Source organism: Carassius auratus, chromosome 34, assembly GCF_003368295.1.
Source record: "Carassius auratus strain Wakin chromosome 34, ASM336829v1, whole genome shotgun sequence".
NCBI classification, from domain to species: domain Eukaryota; kingdom Metazoa; phylum Chordata; class Actinopteri; order Cypriniformes; family Cyprinidae; genus Carassius; species Carassius auratus.
In genome coordinates, this window is record NC_039276.1 from 25936700 (window position 1) to 25955664 (window position 18965).

General features: G+C 41.1%; 1 protein-coding gene across 1 annotated transcript; it reads left to right on the forward strand.

Moving 5' to 3' along the window:
* The first annotated feature begins 1060 nt into the window (after window positions 1–1060).
* On the forward strand, window positions 1061–16948 carry LOC113053641 (insulin receptor substrate 2-like). Its single transcript, XM_026218815.1, has 2 exons — window positions 1061–6332; window positions 15137–16948. The coding sequence occupies exons 1-2, from the start codon at window positions 3131–3133 to the stop codon at window positions 15139–15141; spliced, it is 3207 nt and encodes a 1068-aa protein (XP_026074600.1). The 5' UTR covers window positions 1061–3130; the 3' UTR covers window positions 15142–16948.
* The last annotated feature ends 2017 nt before the right edge of the window (window positions 16949–18965 follow it).

Sequence of the window (18965 nt, forward strand, 5' to 3'; positions counted from 1 at the left end):
TCATGAAAATAAAGAAAACTCTTTGAATGAGAAGGTGTGTCCAAACTTTTGGTCTTTACTGTACTGTATGTATATATATATATATATAATCACATAAAGACATATGCTTTAGTATGTTGCTCAACACATCTACATACACATCTACACATCTAAATAAGTCATTTTTTAAGGATGACAAAATAATATTAAAACACAATGATTTTATTTTTTTTTTTAAAGTGGACCTTTTCATTTTACAGTGTTTTAAAAGTGTACTTCAGTGTGTTAACAAATATGAGATACACTTAAGTGGCCTTTTATTTACTTAATATTATATGCAGTTTTTTATGATTTGAAGTTTGCTACATTTAAATTTAAAATAATTAAGCTCACTTTTTTCACAAAGGTTATGTCTGTATATCTTTACACAAACACACAATGACAAAAACCTTTGAATCAGAAAACTAGAGATAATTATAACCCTTAATATGACTGTATTGAGCTGGTAGCTTTGTTTATTTACAGTGCTATAAACAGCAGCATGTTTTGCACAAATGAGGTTGGGGGTTATAATTATAACAGTATACTCAATGAATCCTAGGAGGTCTCACGTGACATACATACCTGCTTAATTCAAACATATAATTTGCTTACTGAGGATGACAGTGTGTCAGCGACATTATAAATTACTGGGCCGGTGGCTCTTAGCCCACAACTGAGCCATTGAAAGTTATTTATGGGCAAATGACAGAAGTAATCAGTACTATATTTTGATTTCATTTTCATTCCTGTAAAATCAGTGGATTGTTGACCTGATTGACCCATTCACAGACCTGTATAATTGACCTCATAAACAAATAAGGAGGCTATCTAAAGAGCTGAGACAGCAAAAACTCTGTTTGCTCAGAGCATGCGAATAAGGAAAGGTCTTCAATTCCTAAGGGACTTTTTTCAAGGCCATTCACACTAGACCATTTATAAGATGACAATCACGGGTTAATTAAATGAGACAAACACACTTCCCATATTAAGGTTTACTTTAATGATCTGTAGAAAACAGTACAGGCTAGTCTTAAATATTACACACACATATTAGGCTTATATAATATAAAATACATACACTTTTTATTATATACATATTAAGAACTCCTTTCACTTTTCAGTGTGAAAGTTAAGAGCACAATGCATAACCTAGACCAAAACATTTCACTCTAAACAGACATGGAGAAATGCCTGCAAAAAAAAAAAAAAGAGAGATAATGAAATAGTCTTTTTTTTTCGATCAGATGAGACATTTTTCCCCGGGAGTTGTGTGCTCTTATTGGGTAACGTACAGCTAGACAGTACAGTTCAGTTCATCTGAGAGTGTAAGCATCGCTCCGTCTACGTACATAGTCAGTCACTGACGTACTCAACCCTCAGCAGACCTGCATCGCAGCGTCATCACTGATACCCACCAAAATCTAGAGCAGAACTGATGCTCTGCTGTTTCCACACGAACATACTGACACACTTTCGCTGGCATTCTTCTACACTGGGTTTAAATGCTTCATTTATGTTATATAAATACACCATGGGATATACTAGTGAGCGACGCCGCCGACGCGTCAAACTACAACGCTCGCACTATATTTTAACTTTGTCTTGCCCACGAAGTGTTTGCAGTTCATTCATCGGGAGCGTCTTGTTTTGTCGCGTCGCTCGTTTGCAGTGTAGGTGGGGTGTTGTTCATACTTTGTGAAGGAGGAGTATGAGGAAAAGGCAATGACCGGAAAGAATCTTGTAGTGGAAGGCAAACACAACACACACACACACACACACACACACACACAATGTTCGGGAACGCTAGAGGCAGTCGCGTAACACAAGACGCACCCAGACTCTGTACACAGCATATAGAGCACCGGTTGAGTTACATAACGAGGATGCTCCACAAACTTATCTATCTATCTATCTATCTATCTATCTATCTATCTATCTATCTATCTATCTATCTATCTATCTATCTATCTATCTATCTGTATGTGCTAGACTATAGTCTCAGTTAAATGATTCGTCTTGAACCGACTGCGTCAGTATAACGAGGTCAATAGTGTATACAGAAAAAAAAGTCACGCGCATTGCATATTAATTTTATGATGCGTCAGAGCAGAGATGATGCTTATACTGACTTGATCAATAATAAAATGTAGGCTACAAAATAAAACCAACAGCATTATAATTAAAATAAAAAATGGGTTATGCTAGTTTACGGTACATTTGGAAATGGCTTTATAATAATAATAATAATAATAATAATAACATATATAACACACACACATAATAAAAAAGGCAGGAATTTTGCTATTGCAGTTTCATTAGAAAGACATACATAAGGAAATGTGCAGATAATTTAATAGTAATTACATTGCAAGTTTCATGACGGAACTTAACAATATTAATGTAGGCTTTTACGACATTCTGAGCTGAAACGCATTCAGTAGCTTATCAGAGGTTTGACTTTACAGAACCTTAAACGAATTGAACACAAAACGAGACGTAATTAACGACGAATTACAAAACAGGGAAACTTGCGCCTCTAGTCAGTACTTACTGCTTGTTTTAAGCACCCCAGCTGTTCCCTAAAACGACCACACAATATTAAAATCATAAACTATTCGCAGTCATTTTATTCCGTAGGCTATTTGAGCAAAATATAATACCGTATAACTGAGCGGCTATCTGAGCAGCACGCACAGTGGGTTGCGATGCTCTGACAATCCTCTGGTGTCTTGGGTTGTTCCAGTGGGGGCGGAGCGGCGAATAGGAGTAGAACGTGATTGGTTCGCTTTACTATCAATCAAACATTTCCACCAATGAACCCAATGAGCTGTTAAAGGGGCGGGTCATAGGTGCACCTTCCCCCGAAGGTTGCACCGCCTAGTGTGTGTGCGTATTTTTTTTTTTTTAAACCAAAGCTTGGATGTGTAGGACGTCACATGTTGTTTTTTCCTCTTCACTCCAGTCACTTAGTGAACAACATGTTATTTACTGTTAAACCGCTCCACGCAGCGAACGCGCACTCCGAGCCGGGTCCATAAGAGAGTCTGACAGGATTAAAACTGATTGACAGCACAAGTTGAGCAAAAGTGAGAGTTTTTCTTCACAGCATATGAGAATGGCGAGTCCGCCGCCGACGGGAGGACAGCTGATTTCAAATATGACCGTGAAGAACAACAACCACGTTAAGAAATGCGGCTTATTGAGGAAACAGAAGCACGGACACAAGCGGTTTTTTGTGCTGAGGGAGCCGAGCGAGGGCTGTCGCGCCCGGCTGGAGTATTACGAGAGCGAGAAGAAATGGAAAAACAAGTCGGCTGCTAAACGGGTTATACCTTTGGACTCGTGCCTGAACATCAACAAGAGAGCCGATGCCAAACACAAACACCTGATCGCCCTTTACACCAAGGACGAGTATTTTGCCGTGGCTGCCGAAAACGAGCAGGAACAGGAGGACTGGTACTCGGTCTTAACGGATTTAATGAACGAGGGGAAAGTGAGCGACAGCTCCGCGAATAATTCGGCGTCATCCCTCGTCGGCTTTGATGAGGCAAACTACGGCGTGATAACGCCTGTCACCGCCACTTACAAGGAGGTTTGGCAGGTCAACTTAAAATCCAAAGGACTCGGACAGTGCAGGAACTTAACGGGCGTTTACAGGCTGTGTTTAAGCAGCCGGACGATCAGCTTCGTCAAACTCAACACGGAGGCGGCGTCGGTGATTTTACAGCTGATGAACATCCGCCGATGCGGACACTCGGACAGCTTCTTCTTCATCGAGGTGGGCCGGTCCGCGTCGATCGGACCCGGCGAGTTGTGGATGCAGGCGGATGACTCGGTGGTGGCGCAAAACATTCACGAGACTATTTTGCAGGCGATGAAAGCCATGAAAGAGATGTCAGAGTTCCGCCCGCGCAGCAAAAGCCAGTCCTCGGGTACTAACCCCATCTCTGTGCCCACCAGGCGGCACTTTAACAATCTCCCGCCGAGTCAAACCGGGCTGCAGCGGCGCTCGCGCACCGACAGCATGGCAGCGACGTCTCCCGTGACGAAACTGACGTCCTGTAGGTTCCGCACTGCGAGCGAGGGTGACGGAAATACAGGCAGCCCCATCAGCCCGTGCGTAAACAGGACGCATTTGAGCCGCTCCAACACAGTGACAGCTCGCCCATACAGAACATTCGAGTCGTCATCCCTGCAGCACAGCAGATCCATGTGCATGCCTGTGTCTCACTCCCCTCCATCTGCTGCCAGCCCTGTCAGCCTGTCCTGCAGCAGTAACATAGAAAGTGGCCCTCGCCCCTCCAGCAGCACTGCTTCCATTTCGGGCTCCCCAAGCGATGCTGGCTTTATCTCCTGCGATGAGTGTGGCTCCAGTCCGGGTGATATACGGCACCTTTTAGCAGCAAACCGAAGCAACACACCTGAGTCACTTGCTGACACACCCCCCTCAGAGGAGGGCAGCAACCTGCACGGATACATGATTATGGAGAGGCCAAACAGCCGTGGACGGCGGAGCGTCCGGGCAGCAGCTGAGGAAGGCAAAGGAGATTTGGAGAATGCTTACAGGAAGAGGACACACTCTCTCACCATGCCTTACCAGAAGAGGGTGCCATCACAAGTGTCCTCAGGTTCACTGGATGAATACACACTCATGAGAGCCACTTACAGAACTGGAGGCCATTCGGGGCGCAGCTCTCACACCGCATCCCCAAAGGTCACATATCCTGAGGATTACGGGGACATTGAAATCGGATGGTTACTGAAAAGTTCCAGCAGTAATCTGGGTGACGATGGCTACATGCCAATGACGCCAGGTGTGGCTCCACAAGGGGGGAAGGCTGACAACTACATGCCTATGAGCCCAATGTGCGTTTCTGCTCCGAAGCAGATAATCAACCCCAGGACGCACCCCCTCACTATAGCTAATGGTTACAGAACCAATTCCCCCAGCAGCTGTTCTCTGGATGACAGTGGCTACATAAGGATGCTGTGCGGCACTAAACTCTCCATCGACAGCTCTGATGGGAAACTGACGAATGGTGAATACCTCAACATGTCCCCTATAGATTCGGTCACGCCACCAGATTACTACCTGAGCCCTGTGGGTATGGAGCAGTCACCCTGTCTCCGACAGCTTCACTCGTTTAACTCTCTGCCCCATTGTCAGAGGCCCCAGCAGGTTCTAAAGGATGGGGACAATGATCAGTATGTTGTCATGAATCCTCAAAGTCACAGGATAACAGAGGAGTCAGTAAGCACAGCATCCACCCCTGCCCCATCACCTCTAAGACAAAGCCGCACAGACAGTCTCATCCTCCGGCACAGGATGAGCCGGCCCACCCGCCTCTCCCTGGACATGTTCCAAACATTGCCTAGCATGAATGAGCATCCTCTCCCCTCTGAGCCAAAAAGTCCTGGCGAGTACATAGACATAGACTTTGGACATGTTGCTGAAAGTTGCACTCCCCCCTCCACTGCTTCCTCCGTGAGCCCAGCCTCATCTCTCGGATCATCCGCTGATCACAGGACGTCCCCCCTCTCTGATTACATGAACATTGATGTGAGTTCGCTATCACCCAAATCTGGAAACGCTGCTCCATCTAATCGTTTGGAGCCGTTTCCAAAGCTCACATCCTGCCCCGCCCACCCTGAGGAAGAGGTGGAAGATGAAAGGTACCACCTCACTGCACAGGTGGCACCAGCGGGCACGGTTGACAGAGCTAAAGACGATTACACAGAGATGACGTTCGGCGTGCCTGCTTCCCCTCTGCAGCCTGTCACGCAGCCCTCCGAAGGTGTCCAGACCATCAACCCATCCTCTTGCTTGCAGAGGCTGACCCTGGAAGAGACTGTGGGAGTGCCTGCCGTTGAGGCTTTTCTGCTGCATGGCACCACTCTGGCCTTGGTGGACCCTGACCGAGGGGCCAAGGTGATTCGTGCCGACCCCCAGGGGCGCAGGCGGCACAGTTCGGAGACATTCTCATCAACCACCACCGTAACACCAGTTTTTCCCTCCTCCGCACACGATGCCAGGCGGCATGGTTCGGCCTCTGTGGAGAACGTGTCCGTTTCTGTGAGGAACAGCGAAGGATCGGATGAAGAGTATAACAGTCCCATGTGCAGGGAGACGTCAACTGGCTTCCAGAATGGACTTAACTACATTGCCTTAAACTTGATGGATGGAGGACTTACCAGATGTGATTCTCTTGTCCGGTTCAAAGCTACCAGCTGCTGTAAAGAGGGCATCAATGGAATACACGCCAGTCCGTATGCCAGGCTTGGGTTCAAGGAGACGGCAACAACAGTAAAAGGTAAGCTTTCAGAATGAAAAAAGAGAGATAAGTGGTAATGTGCAATCTCACTACCTTCATTAGTTAATGCTTAGTGTTATTCCTTTTACACTATTTTCAAACGTTATGCTCTGAATTATTCAGAATAATGATTTAGCAGTGTTAATGTGCCCCAGTATGACATGACAGTTCGTTTCTTGCTTAAATAACAGCAAATTACTTGTGCACCAGATGAATGTGTAAGAGCTAATTGAGCAACTTGAGAGTCAGAATGATGCAAAAGCCTCTTTAAAAGCTGTGGCGCAGTTTTTATTCTCAGAGAATGATCGCTTCATCCGTGCAGTGTTTTGGATGAAAACAGGTCAGTTAAAAGTTTTATCCCTCTGCACTGGAGCTGTTTTTTGTTGAAATGTTCATTTTGTTGACAATAGTGTGAGGATGAGGGATCTGTGGGATGTGGTCAGATTTAGAGGAAGTAAATGTAAAAGAGAGATCTCATATCCGCATGTCAATAATCCAGCAAAAGAGAAATCATTCCTAATATTTGCATCATACCTTGACTCATTCTCTGAATCAGAATTAGTCATTGTTTCATACTTGAGTGAACAGTAGCTCAGCTACAAACAAGTGAGTCAGTTGTTTATCAGTTTTCAGGTTGAGGGTTTCAAGACTGGAATGCAGAACGTGTGCAAAGGTCGTTCGGAGAGGTTAAGGTCGGCTTGTTTTTCCAACCTGCCAGGTTTCTTTTAAGGAATGACCCAGCTTTCGTTTTTCAGCAGGACTTGAAAAACAAAGTTGTTTGTGTAGCTCAGAGATAAATGTGTGCTGATAGACACAGATTATAGGCTCACGTGAACGTTACACACTAAAACAAGTAACAAGATAGGTGTTTTTCTTGTCAAGCATGACTTTGCATACGTGGGATTGCATGGAGGATGTATAGAAGTGAAACAAATGAGTACTCTACACTTTAATGAGACCCTTGCACTGACACAAAGTCAAGGTGAAAGATTACACTCGAAGGCCAAGAGCGACTTGTCTGATGAATGACACTTCACAAAAGAGTCTAGAAGCAGAAGCCTCTTAAAACAGCTCATACACTGTACAAGGCATACAGACAACATCAGAAGCTCAATTATGCTCTCTAGGGTGTGTTTGAGAGAGTTGGTGCTGGCGGAGCAGGTGTTTTTGCAGTTCTCTGTTTACCTCCACAAGTGGACGGAGCAGAAAGACATAGCCGCAGGCCACGGAAGCCCTGTGGGACAGTGGGAGGAGACCACAAAGAAAACTTGCACAAACATTGACACACACCCGCTAGCACTCAGCCACCCTGCCCTGTGATTGGTCACCGACAACATTCCACTAAAACAAAAGATGAGCCGCAAAGACAGAACAGAGCTCTTATTTCTGTAGAATGGCCTGCTCGTCTTCCTGATAGGAACTTGCACCAGTCCGGGATCCACCGAGCATGAGAGCACGGATAGGCTTCGCTCTGTTTACTACGGCAGCATCTGTAATGCCACATCCCACTCCTTCCCTCCTCCTGACACTTTTACACACTCATTTGAATAGTACATTTGTGAATGGCAAGCAGACGCATACTTTGACAAACACGACTACATATTTACATAGTGTGCAGGATGTTTGACTCAGGTTCATGATCACGTTTCATCTCGTTAAGACTGATTGGTTTTTGTCACACTCTGTCGTATTTATTTCAGTGTTTTTATATCTCGTCTTCACCGAGTCATTGAATGTTAAAATACACCTCCAGTGCGTTGTAAATCAATGGCTTTGCATATAGATGGCTAGAGATCAGCATTAAGACCTATCTTTTTAGCTATCTTTTATTTATAAGAGAGTAAACAATGTCTTAAAAAAATAAATAATAATAATTATAATAATAATTACCATTAGGACATCTCAAGAACTCATCTCAGAGAGCTGAGTGTGTCTGTGAAAGGCTTCCTAAGAAGCTTCCCCCCTGAAAATAGTGTGTGTTATGGGCCGGGACAGCAGATGGTGAGGGCCAGGGTCTTGCACCTGCCATTCCAAGCAGTGCACAGTGGTTATCAGGCCCATCAGAGCCCTGACAATACTCGAATGATTAGCGACCATCTGCTGCCTCACACAACAGCTCAGAGAGACATACAGGGAGAAACCGTCAGATAACCAGTGAAAATAGTTGGCACAAGCTTGAAATAAAAGTGAAATCTCTTTTAAGCCCCACCCCCTTCTGCTTTGATGGACTTGATTTAATTGAAAAGTGAGATTGTGTCTTTCAGTTTGCCTGCTTTTATTTCTAGAGAGCAGGCTTAGATGACAAATCCCCCATCAAAACAAACACCTATTCCTTTGAATTGTAGTCCATCATCGTACTGTCTCTCCTCCATCAAAATCTTTGTTTAATATCTCCTCGGATTATTCGAGGTATTATTTTAATTTCTTCCGTTCTCTGTCTATCTCCATTCATCACTCTGAATCTGCCTCCCCATCCTCTGTCTCCCTCTTCATGTCCTCATTCACCTCTTAGTCCTGTTGATGTTGTTGCTGACTCTGTAAGTGCCTGCTATTGTAGCAGATATTAGAGTGTTAAACTCATCCAAGATGTTCTGTTAAATGTTCTCACTGCTCCCTACTTTTAGCAGCACAGATAAAGCGGATTACATGCTGCCACAGATTAGACATTGTTGAGCAGCTTTATATAGTGACCAAGTAAATGGCACACACACACACACACACACATGTATGGGTGATTTTCACCTCACAATCAATAGAATAACCTAAAGAAAATTAGGTCTATTTTATATATATATATATATATATATATATATATATATATATATATATATATATATATAACATGCTATCACAGTAATATTTGTTGTTCTGACACTTTATTCTAATACTAAAGGGGTCATATGATGTGAGGCATTCAGCCAATCACATCACACTGGATAGCTGACCAATCAGAGCACACCTTGCTTTTCAGAACGATGAGCTTTGTAAAAATCTACACGTTTCAGAAAGGCGGGTCATAGAGGAGCAACAATAATGCACATTATGTGGAAAATAATGTGTTTTTTTTTAACCTTAAACCACATAAACACATTGCATTACACCAAATAATGTGCAACATCATGTGACCCCTTTAAAATACTGCAATACAGTAATAATAATCACCACTAAAACAACACATTTCTAATGTTTTTGTGAGATGTAATCACAAGTAATAACTTCATGTTGAACATCACCTATTTTTCTCGGGATAGTATGCATCTATAGAAAACAGAAACATCTGGACATACCTAGTACATTCATAATTCCATCGTTTTTGTGTATGCATGTAAAGTATATAGCATTTAACATAACACTTAATGTTGGCATCCTGCACATTTAAAATCTCCTTTATGTGCGTGTGTTTAGCATGTGGGAATGATTGGGATGTGGCTGGAATATATCATCTGAAATCTGCATTGGATGCTCTTTAAGAGCATGTGCCGTGTGTGGGAATAATTGCATGGTATGTGGCCTGATTCTGAATGAATGCCCCTTTTCTCCCCTGCTGAGCTAAGTGATCTGAGTGTGTGTGTGTGTGTGTGTGTGTGTGTGTGTGTGTGTGGCAGGGGAGCAGAATATATACCGATGCTTTACTGTCATCAAATGAATTTCAATGGCTGTTTGGGCATTATCTTTGCAAGCTTTTTGGGTTTGTTTAAAAGGGAACAAGTGTGGGATCTGTTGAGCTCACACACCCTTATGCACACACTTTCTTATTCATTGACTCTCGTCTATTTCCATTCGACCGCCGAGCTCTGTTGGCTTAGTTGGCTGAAGTGTTATGAGATTAGGCCGTGACATTTACACATGAAGAGCATCACACCATGCATACAGTACATCCCTCTGCCTCTGATGATGTCCAGACTCTTTCTGTCACTGTAAAGTTACAGATTACAATTTGATATTGACATTTAAACTGTAACATATTCGTTGAGCTAATTTGGTTAATGTGGATTTGCTGCTACAAATCGCTGTCAGTGTGAACATCCCTAATGGGAGTAACACTGGAAGATACTGAATGAAGCTGAACAGAGACATTATTTCTACCCCAGGGGTTAAAACTGAAACCCCCCATCTATGATATATGAGACTGGCATTGATAAATTAGTAACGCTAGCACATGTTGACAGTACAGTCATCACTCAACTTCTTTTCTGACTACTGTAAATATGCCTTGTGTGTGAGAACAGTTGTGTGTTTTATGTGTGTGAGAACGACAGACTGTTCCCGGCCAGGCCTGGCTGCAGGGGGCTTAATTTAACCTGTGTGAAATAAATAAAAAATGAGTTGCAGGACAAATGTGTGTGTAGAGAGGGGATAGTTTTTGGGGATGGGGCAGCGGGTTCACAGGCTGTTGACTTGAACTGTTGACAGCTCCTTTAAATACTGATTTCTCACACAGATACAGGGAAGTTTCAGTGTTGTAAATTTGATATGTTGCACTCCGCTATGTAGATCTGAAGACGCTCATAGTTTGAGAGATCACTCTGAGAGACAAAACGAGAGGGAGAGAGATGGGGGAGGGAATTTGAGGTCAGAGGGTCCAACAAGACCTCCCACTTCTGGCCTCCATCTGCTCTTACTCATATTTGAATTTGAGCATATTTACATTTAACTTTAATATCGATTGACTAATATTTACTTATTGAACTGTTAGAAGCAGAATTTCCTACAGAATTCTGTTTTGGTCTTATTTAAAATTGTTAAATTGTAGTTATGTAATGTTCTGATTTTGATACTGAATTTGATTAATCTTAAGTAAACAGAGTTTTTGCATCAGTCATGTCAGTTCTTTTTTCCTTTTTCACATTAATTCCAATTTATAGTTATCATATTAAATATATATATATATATATATATATATATATATATATATATATATATATATATATATATAATAAACCGTGTGTGTGTGTGTGTGTGTATACAGTACAGACCAAAAGATTGGAAACATTACTATTTTGAATGTTTTTGAAAGAAGTTTCTTCTGCTCATCAAGCGTGCATTTATTTGATCAAAAATACAGAAAAAAAATTAATATTGTGAAATATTATTGCAATTTAAAATAATTGTTTTTAAATTTATTATACTTTAAATTATCATTTATTTCTGTGATGCAAAGCTGATTTTTTAGGATCATTATCACATGATCCTTTAGAAATCATTCTAATATGATGATTCATTATCAAAGTTGGAAACAGTTCTGCTGCTTAATATTTTTTCAGAACATGTGATACTTTTTTAGGATACTTTGATGAATAAAAAAAGCTATGTTTTTAAAATATAAATATTTTGTAATAACAATATACACTACACTACTGATCAGTAATTTTTTTCTTTCTTTTTTAAAATAAAATTAATACTTTTATTCAGCAAGGATGTGTTGAATTGATAAAAAGTGATAGTAAAGAAAATATATTATTCGATTTTTTTTAATTTTTATTTTTATTTTTATAAATGCAGTTCTTTTTAACCTTTTATTGATCAGATATATTAGACAGCAGAACTGTTTCCAACACTCATAATAAATCAGAATATTAGAATGATTTCTAAATGATCATGTGATCGACTGATGTTACATGTGACACTGAAGGCTGGAGTAATGATGCTGAAAATTCAGCTTTGCATCACAGGAATAAATTATTTTGTTAAGTATATTCAAATAGAAAACTATTATTGTCCTGTATTTTTGATCAAATAAATGCAGGCTTGATGAGCAGAATAAACATAAAAAATAGTAATGTTTCCAAACTTTTGGTCTGTACTGTATGTGTGTGTGTGTGTGTGTGTGTGTGTCTGAGATTACTAATTACTAAACAATTACTAATACTAAAGCTGAAAATAAAATGTAACTGAAAATATTAAATCGAAGTATTAAGAAACACTATAATAGTATATCAAAATGTTCTTGAAAACCACTGTTTGACTATAACAGCACAATATTGTATTTTAAATATTGATTTTATATTGAAAAAGACATATTATATTTAGTTCCTCCCTCTTCTCCTTCATCTCTCTGTGTCTCTGTTGAGTGTTTGTCCCATGACCTCATGGCTCTTTCTTTCCTCCTCGTTCATTGGCACCGTTTTTTCTGCCTTTCCGGATCAGAATGGGACGTCCATGGAATCGCCAAGCTTCCTCTTGCTTAATTAGTTCTGTGAAATTCAAGCTGCCTCTCTGACCTCCGCACACACACACATCTCACATTACTCTGGCTCTGTGGCATCAGTGTGAATGTGAGAATCAGCGAGAGGGGGAAAGAGATCTCTTGTCTGTTTTGAGTCTATTTATATACATGACGAAAGCAGACCACCTGACACGGTACACTGAGAGTCTGGATACGAGCAGCTGAGCTCAAGTTTGCATCAAGGTTTCCACCGTGCTGTGACTCTGATGTTTCTGTAGTCAGTATTGTGCCTTTGTTTTAGATGGGGTGTCTCTAAAGTACTCAGTGGTGACAGTAAAGAACAGTAGATAAGGTCATTATCCACTTATTGGTGACCTGAAACTGGACACACATTTTACAGAACTCTTTACCATTATAAAAACATATATAAATAAAAATGCAATACAATCAATAGAAAAATAAGATTTCGTCTCTTGTGTGAATATGTGAAAATATACAATTCTTAACTTATTAGACTACACTGGTTTTTGCTGTTTGTTTTTGAATCGCTAAAAATAATCAGCTCAGAAAAATCAATTGTCTGTGAATCAGACTGCACTGGTTTCACTTGACATTTTTGATTCTCTAAAAAGAATCAACTCATAAGAGCCATTTGTTTTCGACTCCTTAATAGGACAACAGTGATGAATCTTCTCAGAGTACAAGTTTACTCCTGGCATTATGTATTCAATGCACTGACCAATCAGAAGCCAGGGCTGGAACCAACAGTTTCTTAGGGTTTTTCCAAATGCTGTTTGGAAAAATAACTACTTGACCCAAACAGCAATAGAACTAGTTTTTATAATTAGTTTGTAACGTTGTTGTGTTTTTGTTACCATCAGGGTGAGACAGCAGCGTAAACATGTTTTCTGCTGTTTTTCCCACAGCCGGTGAAGTTGAAAGAACAACAGGAAAGCACCTACTCCCTCCGTCGCTCTCTCTCTCTCTCTTTCTTCTCTAGTTGGCCATGAGCAAACAGATCTGTCAGCACTTAACTGGAAGAGTAATACCTCGTAATAGCACACAGAGGGAAGTATCAAAGAGCAGGAAAAGACGAGGCACTTTACGACCATGAATCCGCTTGACCTCTAGCTGGCCCCTCCTCCCTGACTTCACCCAGCTCTCTGTGAGACAGTGCAGCCCTACTGACGTTCATGGGAATCACTTCCATCCCTGTTGGAGTGGATGTTGTGATTATCAGGCTCACATGCGGAAGTGTTGGGAATGTGTGCGGGCAGTCCAGATAATGGGAGCGATTATGGCATCCTGTATAGCCGCTGGCCGTGAATCAAGGGTTTGTTAAGTGTGTGTGAGAGCGAGTCTCGCTCTATGAAAACACCTCTTGTTCGAGGCAGATGAAAAGCAGGAGGAGGAGATGGAAGGGGGGCGGCGCTAGAGTTTGGCCAGTCAAGACAGGCCCGTTAGGGGTTCGTGTTTGCAGAGACTTCCGTCCAGTGTGAGGCATGCATGCAAATGAAACCTCACGAACAAGTACAACGGGTGAGGGGTCAGGATAGAGCTCGAGTCTTGTAAACAGAACCCAGACAGCAGCAACTGTCAAATGCCACTTTAATATTTACATTTCAAACATGAAGTTGATGTGTGTCTTCTCTCTCTCTCTCTCTCTCTCTCTTATGAGACTTTCCGTACAGGATGGATTCTTGCATTAATTGTATAAATTGTTTACATGGTAATGTGCACACACAAACTATTGTTTAAAATTGTATATGAAGCATTTTTATATGAATTAATGGCCACATGTTATACATTAATTTAAATAGTGGGCATGTTGTAGTCATTTATTCCCTTGTTTTAATTTAGTAAAATGATTTACACAATTTAACTAAAGAATTTAAAAAATTAAGAATTGATTTGAACTACGTATTATTTTTCCTTGCATGTCTTGTGCGGGACACTGTACTGATGGCTAACAGTAATAATATCAAACTGTATAAATGATAAAAAAAAGACTGTAAAATAATGTATTTTTAAGGGTTACCAAAGTACATTTTCTAAAGTTTACAAGAACCTCCTTGTAGCCCACTGGGGGTCCCAATATCCCTGTTTGAACCCCCCTGCCATATTCCAGCTTAACATGCAGAAACACATCTGAGGTGGAGTTGCGTGGAAGTGGAGGTGTTGTATTTTTGTGCTCTTTCCATCCGCTGCATAGTGCTAGATGTGAGTGAGTGTTTCCCTCGGCTGTCTCTGAGCACCTGCCACTTCTGTTGCTCGTAGCAAAAGAGCACACATTCCTTAATTGGTAAAAGAGAGAGAGAGAGAGAGAGAGAGAGAGGGAGCATGTAACCTTTTATCCCCCCTAGCGAGCTTCATTCCTCCTGTATAAATCACATGCGAATGGTCATGGAAAAACACACACTGCTCTGTGAAAAGCGCAGATTTTTCAGACAAGGCACAGAGGAATATGATAGTATTTCAGAAAAATGCATTAGTGAGTGCCCATAAAAGGCTGCTGTGTTATGTGACAGCAGCGTGATCGTGTTGATCCCGGGGGAACATTTGGTTTTCTTTCTCTGTCTGGATATTTATAGATATCGTATTAATGTGCTTCTTTCTCTCTCTCTCTTGTTTCTTGCAGACTAAAGAGATCCAGTCTCCTCATTAAAGCTCCTTCACCCCTTCTATCCGTCGAGAGGAGGAGAGGAGGTGCTCGTGTGGACAGATGGACCACGCTGCTGCTGCTGCTGCTGCTTCAGCTCTCCGCTGATCTTTAACCTCCCGAATCCATTCGAATGGCAGTCGTCACGGCAACACAGACACTTGACCCCAGTGCGAGGCATGAGGATGACTCACAGACACAGAGGCGGGACTTCCTGTCCATCTGTTACCCACAACAATCTCTTTCCTTAATTTCTGTGTTACTGATCTTTTCCACTGGTTTTGTTACGAGTTCTGGACTTCGAGTGGCCAGTGCCCCCCCCCACCCCCCACCCCGGCCTCCAACCCCAAAAACAAAACAAACAAGAAGAGAGACATCCAATCTGCACACATACACCCGTCACACAAGCCGCTTTATTTATCTCCCCGTGTGATGGCGTGTGCGCATGTGTTCGCGCACAAGCGGTTGCAACACTGCACAGAGGTTTGCATTTCACAAATTTACTCAACAATTCGATATCGGAAAATGCAGTCACTTGGAAAACCCTACCTCAGAACGAGCCAGGTTACGACTCACAAAAAAGATATATATTGAGAAAAACTAATTTATTTTTACAAGTGAATGTTTTCATAAAGAACAACACCAATCCAAAGCCTTACTGACTGTGCTTGTCAAACAGTGTTTCCTGGAGGACCTGCATACACTCACAAGAGTATCAAAGATAACTGTTTGTCATGGTACCTGAATGTCTTGTGCTGCAGCGGAGGAACGTCTTGCACTGCAGTTAAAGATCTATTAATGCTATTTTGCATTCTACACAGATATTTAAATGATTTTAATATAATAATATTTATCTGAGCTGATAAAGGACCGGTCAGGTGGCCACCTGTCTGCCATCCCGCACATATGCAAAGCAGGCTTCCAGAGCAGAGGAGTCATCAGTTTTGGATCGAAGCCACACGCGATGCACACACAACCCTTACGGTACACTAGATGAATGATGTCGTGCGCCTCAGGTCAGAGAGAGGAGCACCTCACCAAGCCTAGGCACGCTTTACACCGTACCAACCCAGAAGCCTCTGCTGACTCGCCCTCTCTCACTGCTCTGAACACACAGGCTTCCCTTCACCTTACATCCGCACCCGTCGGCCCGCCGTTCGAGAGAGTGAGAGATCCAGGGACGTCTCAGAAGGCCTGACACCATTAATGCTGCTCCCTACCGTCAGACAGAACCAATGCTTTGTCTTGCACTTACAAACTCCTTAGATTGTAACACAAGACACGTTTGAATGTAGAGTATTCTGGAGGTCTCACGGCCTAAACATCCACAAACAGACTGATACACAGGCAAGAGTCATTCGGATCGCCGCAAGCAAACGAAACAAAGTACAACACACACAACTTGACTTCAGTATATGAAAACGTTTGCCTAGAAAGCTGTACATAATGTATAAAGAGATTGCAACTGATGTTTTTAAGTTAAATATGATAACTTATGTCTTATATATATGTGTGTGGTACGTGTTTGAATTAATTTCCCCCAAACAACTAAAGCACTAACGAAGGTACTTGCCAAAGCCTGAACTTTGGCCTGGCGCTTTTCTTTTCTAATACTTCAGTATGTTTGTAAAAGTATGTACACTGTACGATAAATGCCACTTCAAGGATATTTGATAATGCTATGATACAAAAAAATAAAAAAAATTCATTTGATATTACAAAGATAGGTACAAATTCACAAATGGCATATGCAATATTTACATTTTTTTAATTTTTAAGATTAGTTTACAGAAAGGAACCAAATGTATAAATACTGTGTAGAAATTTTTTCTGCCAACTTTAAATGGAAAAGTGTTTTTTTTTTTTTGTTTGTTTTTTTTGCTGTTGAATCCTAACAGTAATTTCAGCAGTGTTTGTATGCAAATGTTGTTTCTCAGTATGGAAAGCTTGATTATTTCAATGCCTAAGCATTTTTTTTTTCTCTGTCTTCCATTGTATATGCTTCATATTATTTGCATTGTGATGCTACTTAGAAATGATAATTTAAACTTAGTGTAATGAGCATTGCTACAGAAACTGTATTGATTCTGAATAGCCACATGCAATAAAAAAGTAACATTATTTAAGAAACCGAGTATCTTGCATCATGTCTGTTTCATAGCTTACAAATGACACTAGTTGTGTGACTTCCTGAGAACATCCTTGCTCCGCCAGACAGCAGATGTCTTCATTCATCATCTGAGCAACAGACACTCCGAATACATTCAACTCAAGTGATGTAACTTCCAAGGAGTCTGTAATTTAACGTAGACCAATTAAATGGACTAAACAAATAGTCCATGAAGACACTCATAGTGGCTGCAGTCTGATCTACTGCCTGACCCCGAATACATAACAGACTAAAGGGATTATGAAATGTCATGCCCAAAGCCATATGATGAAGGATTATTAATTCTCAAGCCCCTGCTAATTAAAATGGTAATTAAGTGGCAACAGTGTGGGGGTTTGGAATCAAAATAAACAGGTCTGGGATCTTTCCCTCTGGCCTGCCTCAGCAGATGCAGGGATCCCTGGTGTCCCGCTGAGCTGAGAATGGCCGGCTTTCTGTGTCAAGACTCCCTGATATGCTCGGTGATTATGTCTCGACAAATTAGACAGATTTATGCATAATTGAACCAGCTTTGAGCAGTCCTTTTGACTCCTGTCTCATTTAAAGCCGTGTCCACTTGTGTGAATGCTGACAGTTTCCCACAAATGTCTCTGCCTCTGAACGTCAGAATAAGTAAATGCATTGACTTCTGGGAACTGTCAGCCAAGCCTCAACTGGGTGTGAGTCGGACTTGTTTTTCTGATATACTGTCTGTGTCTATGATTGACAGAAAAGAACCAAGAGACCTGTATGAGAGCAGGAAGAAAGTCCCAGAGAGAAACAGCTTTTCTCCATTTGCTGACAATCCCATCATCCATCACAGCCCTCATCAGCCACAAACAGCTCGTTTGGACCAATTAAGCATGCTAATTGATCTTATTAAATAATTAAAGGTAATGGATGATTGAAATCATTCTGTAGACGGGAGAATGGATGCTCAGGCTTGATGACGGAGAACAGGCATTGTTTACTATAAGTACTGCAGCACTCTTTCATTTATATATATATATATATATATATACACACACACACACACACACACACACACACACACACACACACACACAAAACAATTAAAAGTAAAAGCCATCTGAGCGTTACACCAATCGTTAACTGAAATATGCAAAAGTACAACATATAGATAGACATTATTTGGTTAAACAAAGTCCAAAAATGACCATATACTACACTGTACCTTAGAGGGACTGGAGGAGCTAGAAGAGCTAATGGTGTAGAAGAATTGTACGTAGACCAATCATGGCCTACAAGAAGGTGGGCTCTACAGAGAACGCAAAGCAATATAAATATGCATACATACCAAATATGGAATAGGAATTTAATGGAATTTAAAAAATCCTGACCAGGACATGTCCAGGAAAAAAATATGGTTTAGTATATTTAATTTTAAATTTACATATAATTTAATTTTAAATTATATATAAAGGCTTAACCTTTAAACAGCAGAAGTAAATACCTCTTTTATACCTGTAAATAATTTTTGTAAAAAAAAAAAAAAAGGGGGTTTAAAAAGTAAATCATTCAATATTAATAACCCATTTAATCCCAAAAAATGTTTTCGACTTTATACTTTTTTTTTCTACTTATTGCATTTGCTGCAAATATTGAACAAATAAAATGTATAATTTACAGGTGCATCTC

Coding starts and splice junctions, on each gene's coding strand:
- LOC113053641 (XM_026218815.1), top strand. CDS start 3,131: ATGAGAATGGCGAGTCCGCCGCCGACGGGAGGACAGCTGATTTCAAAT.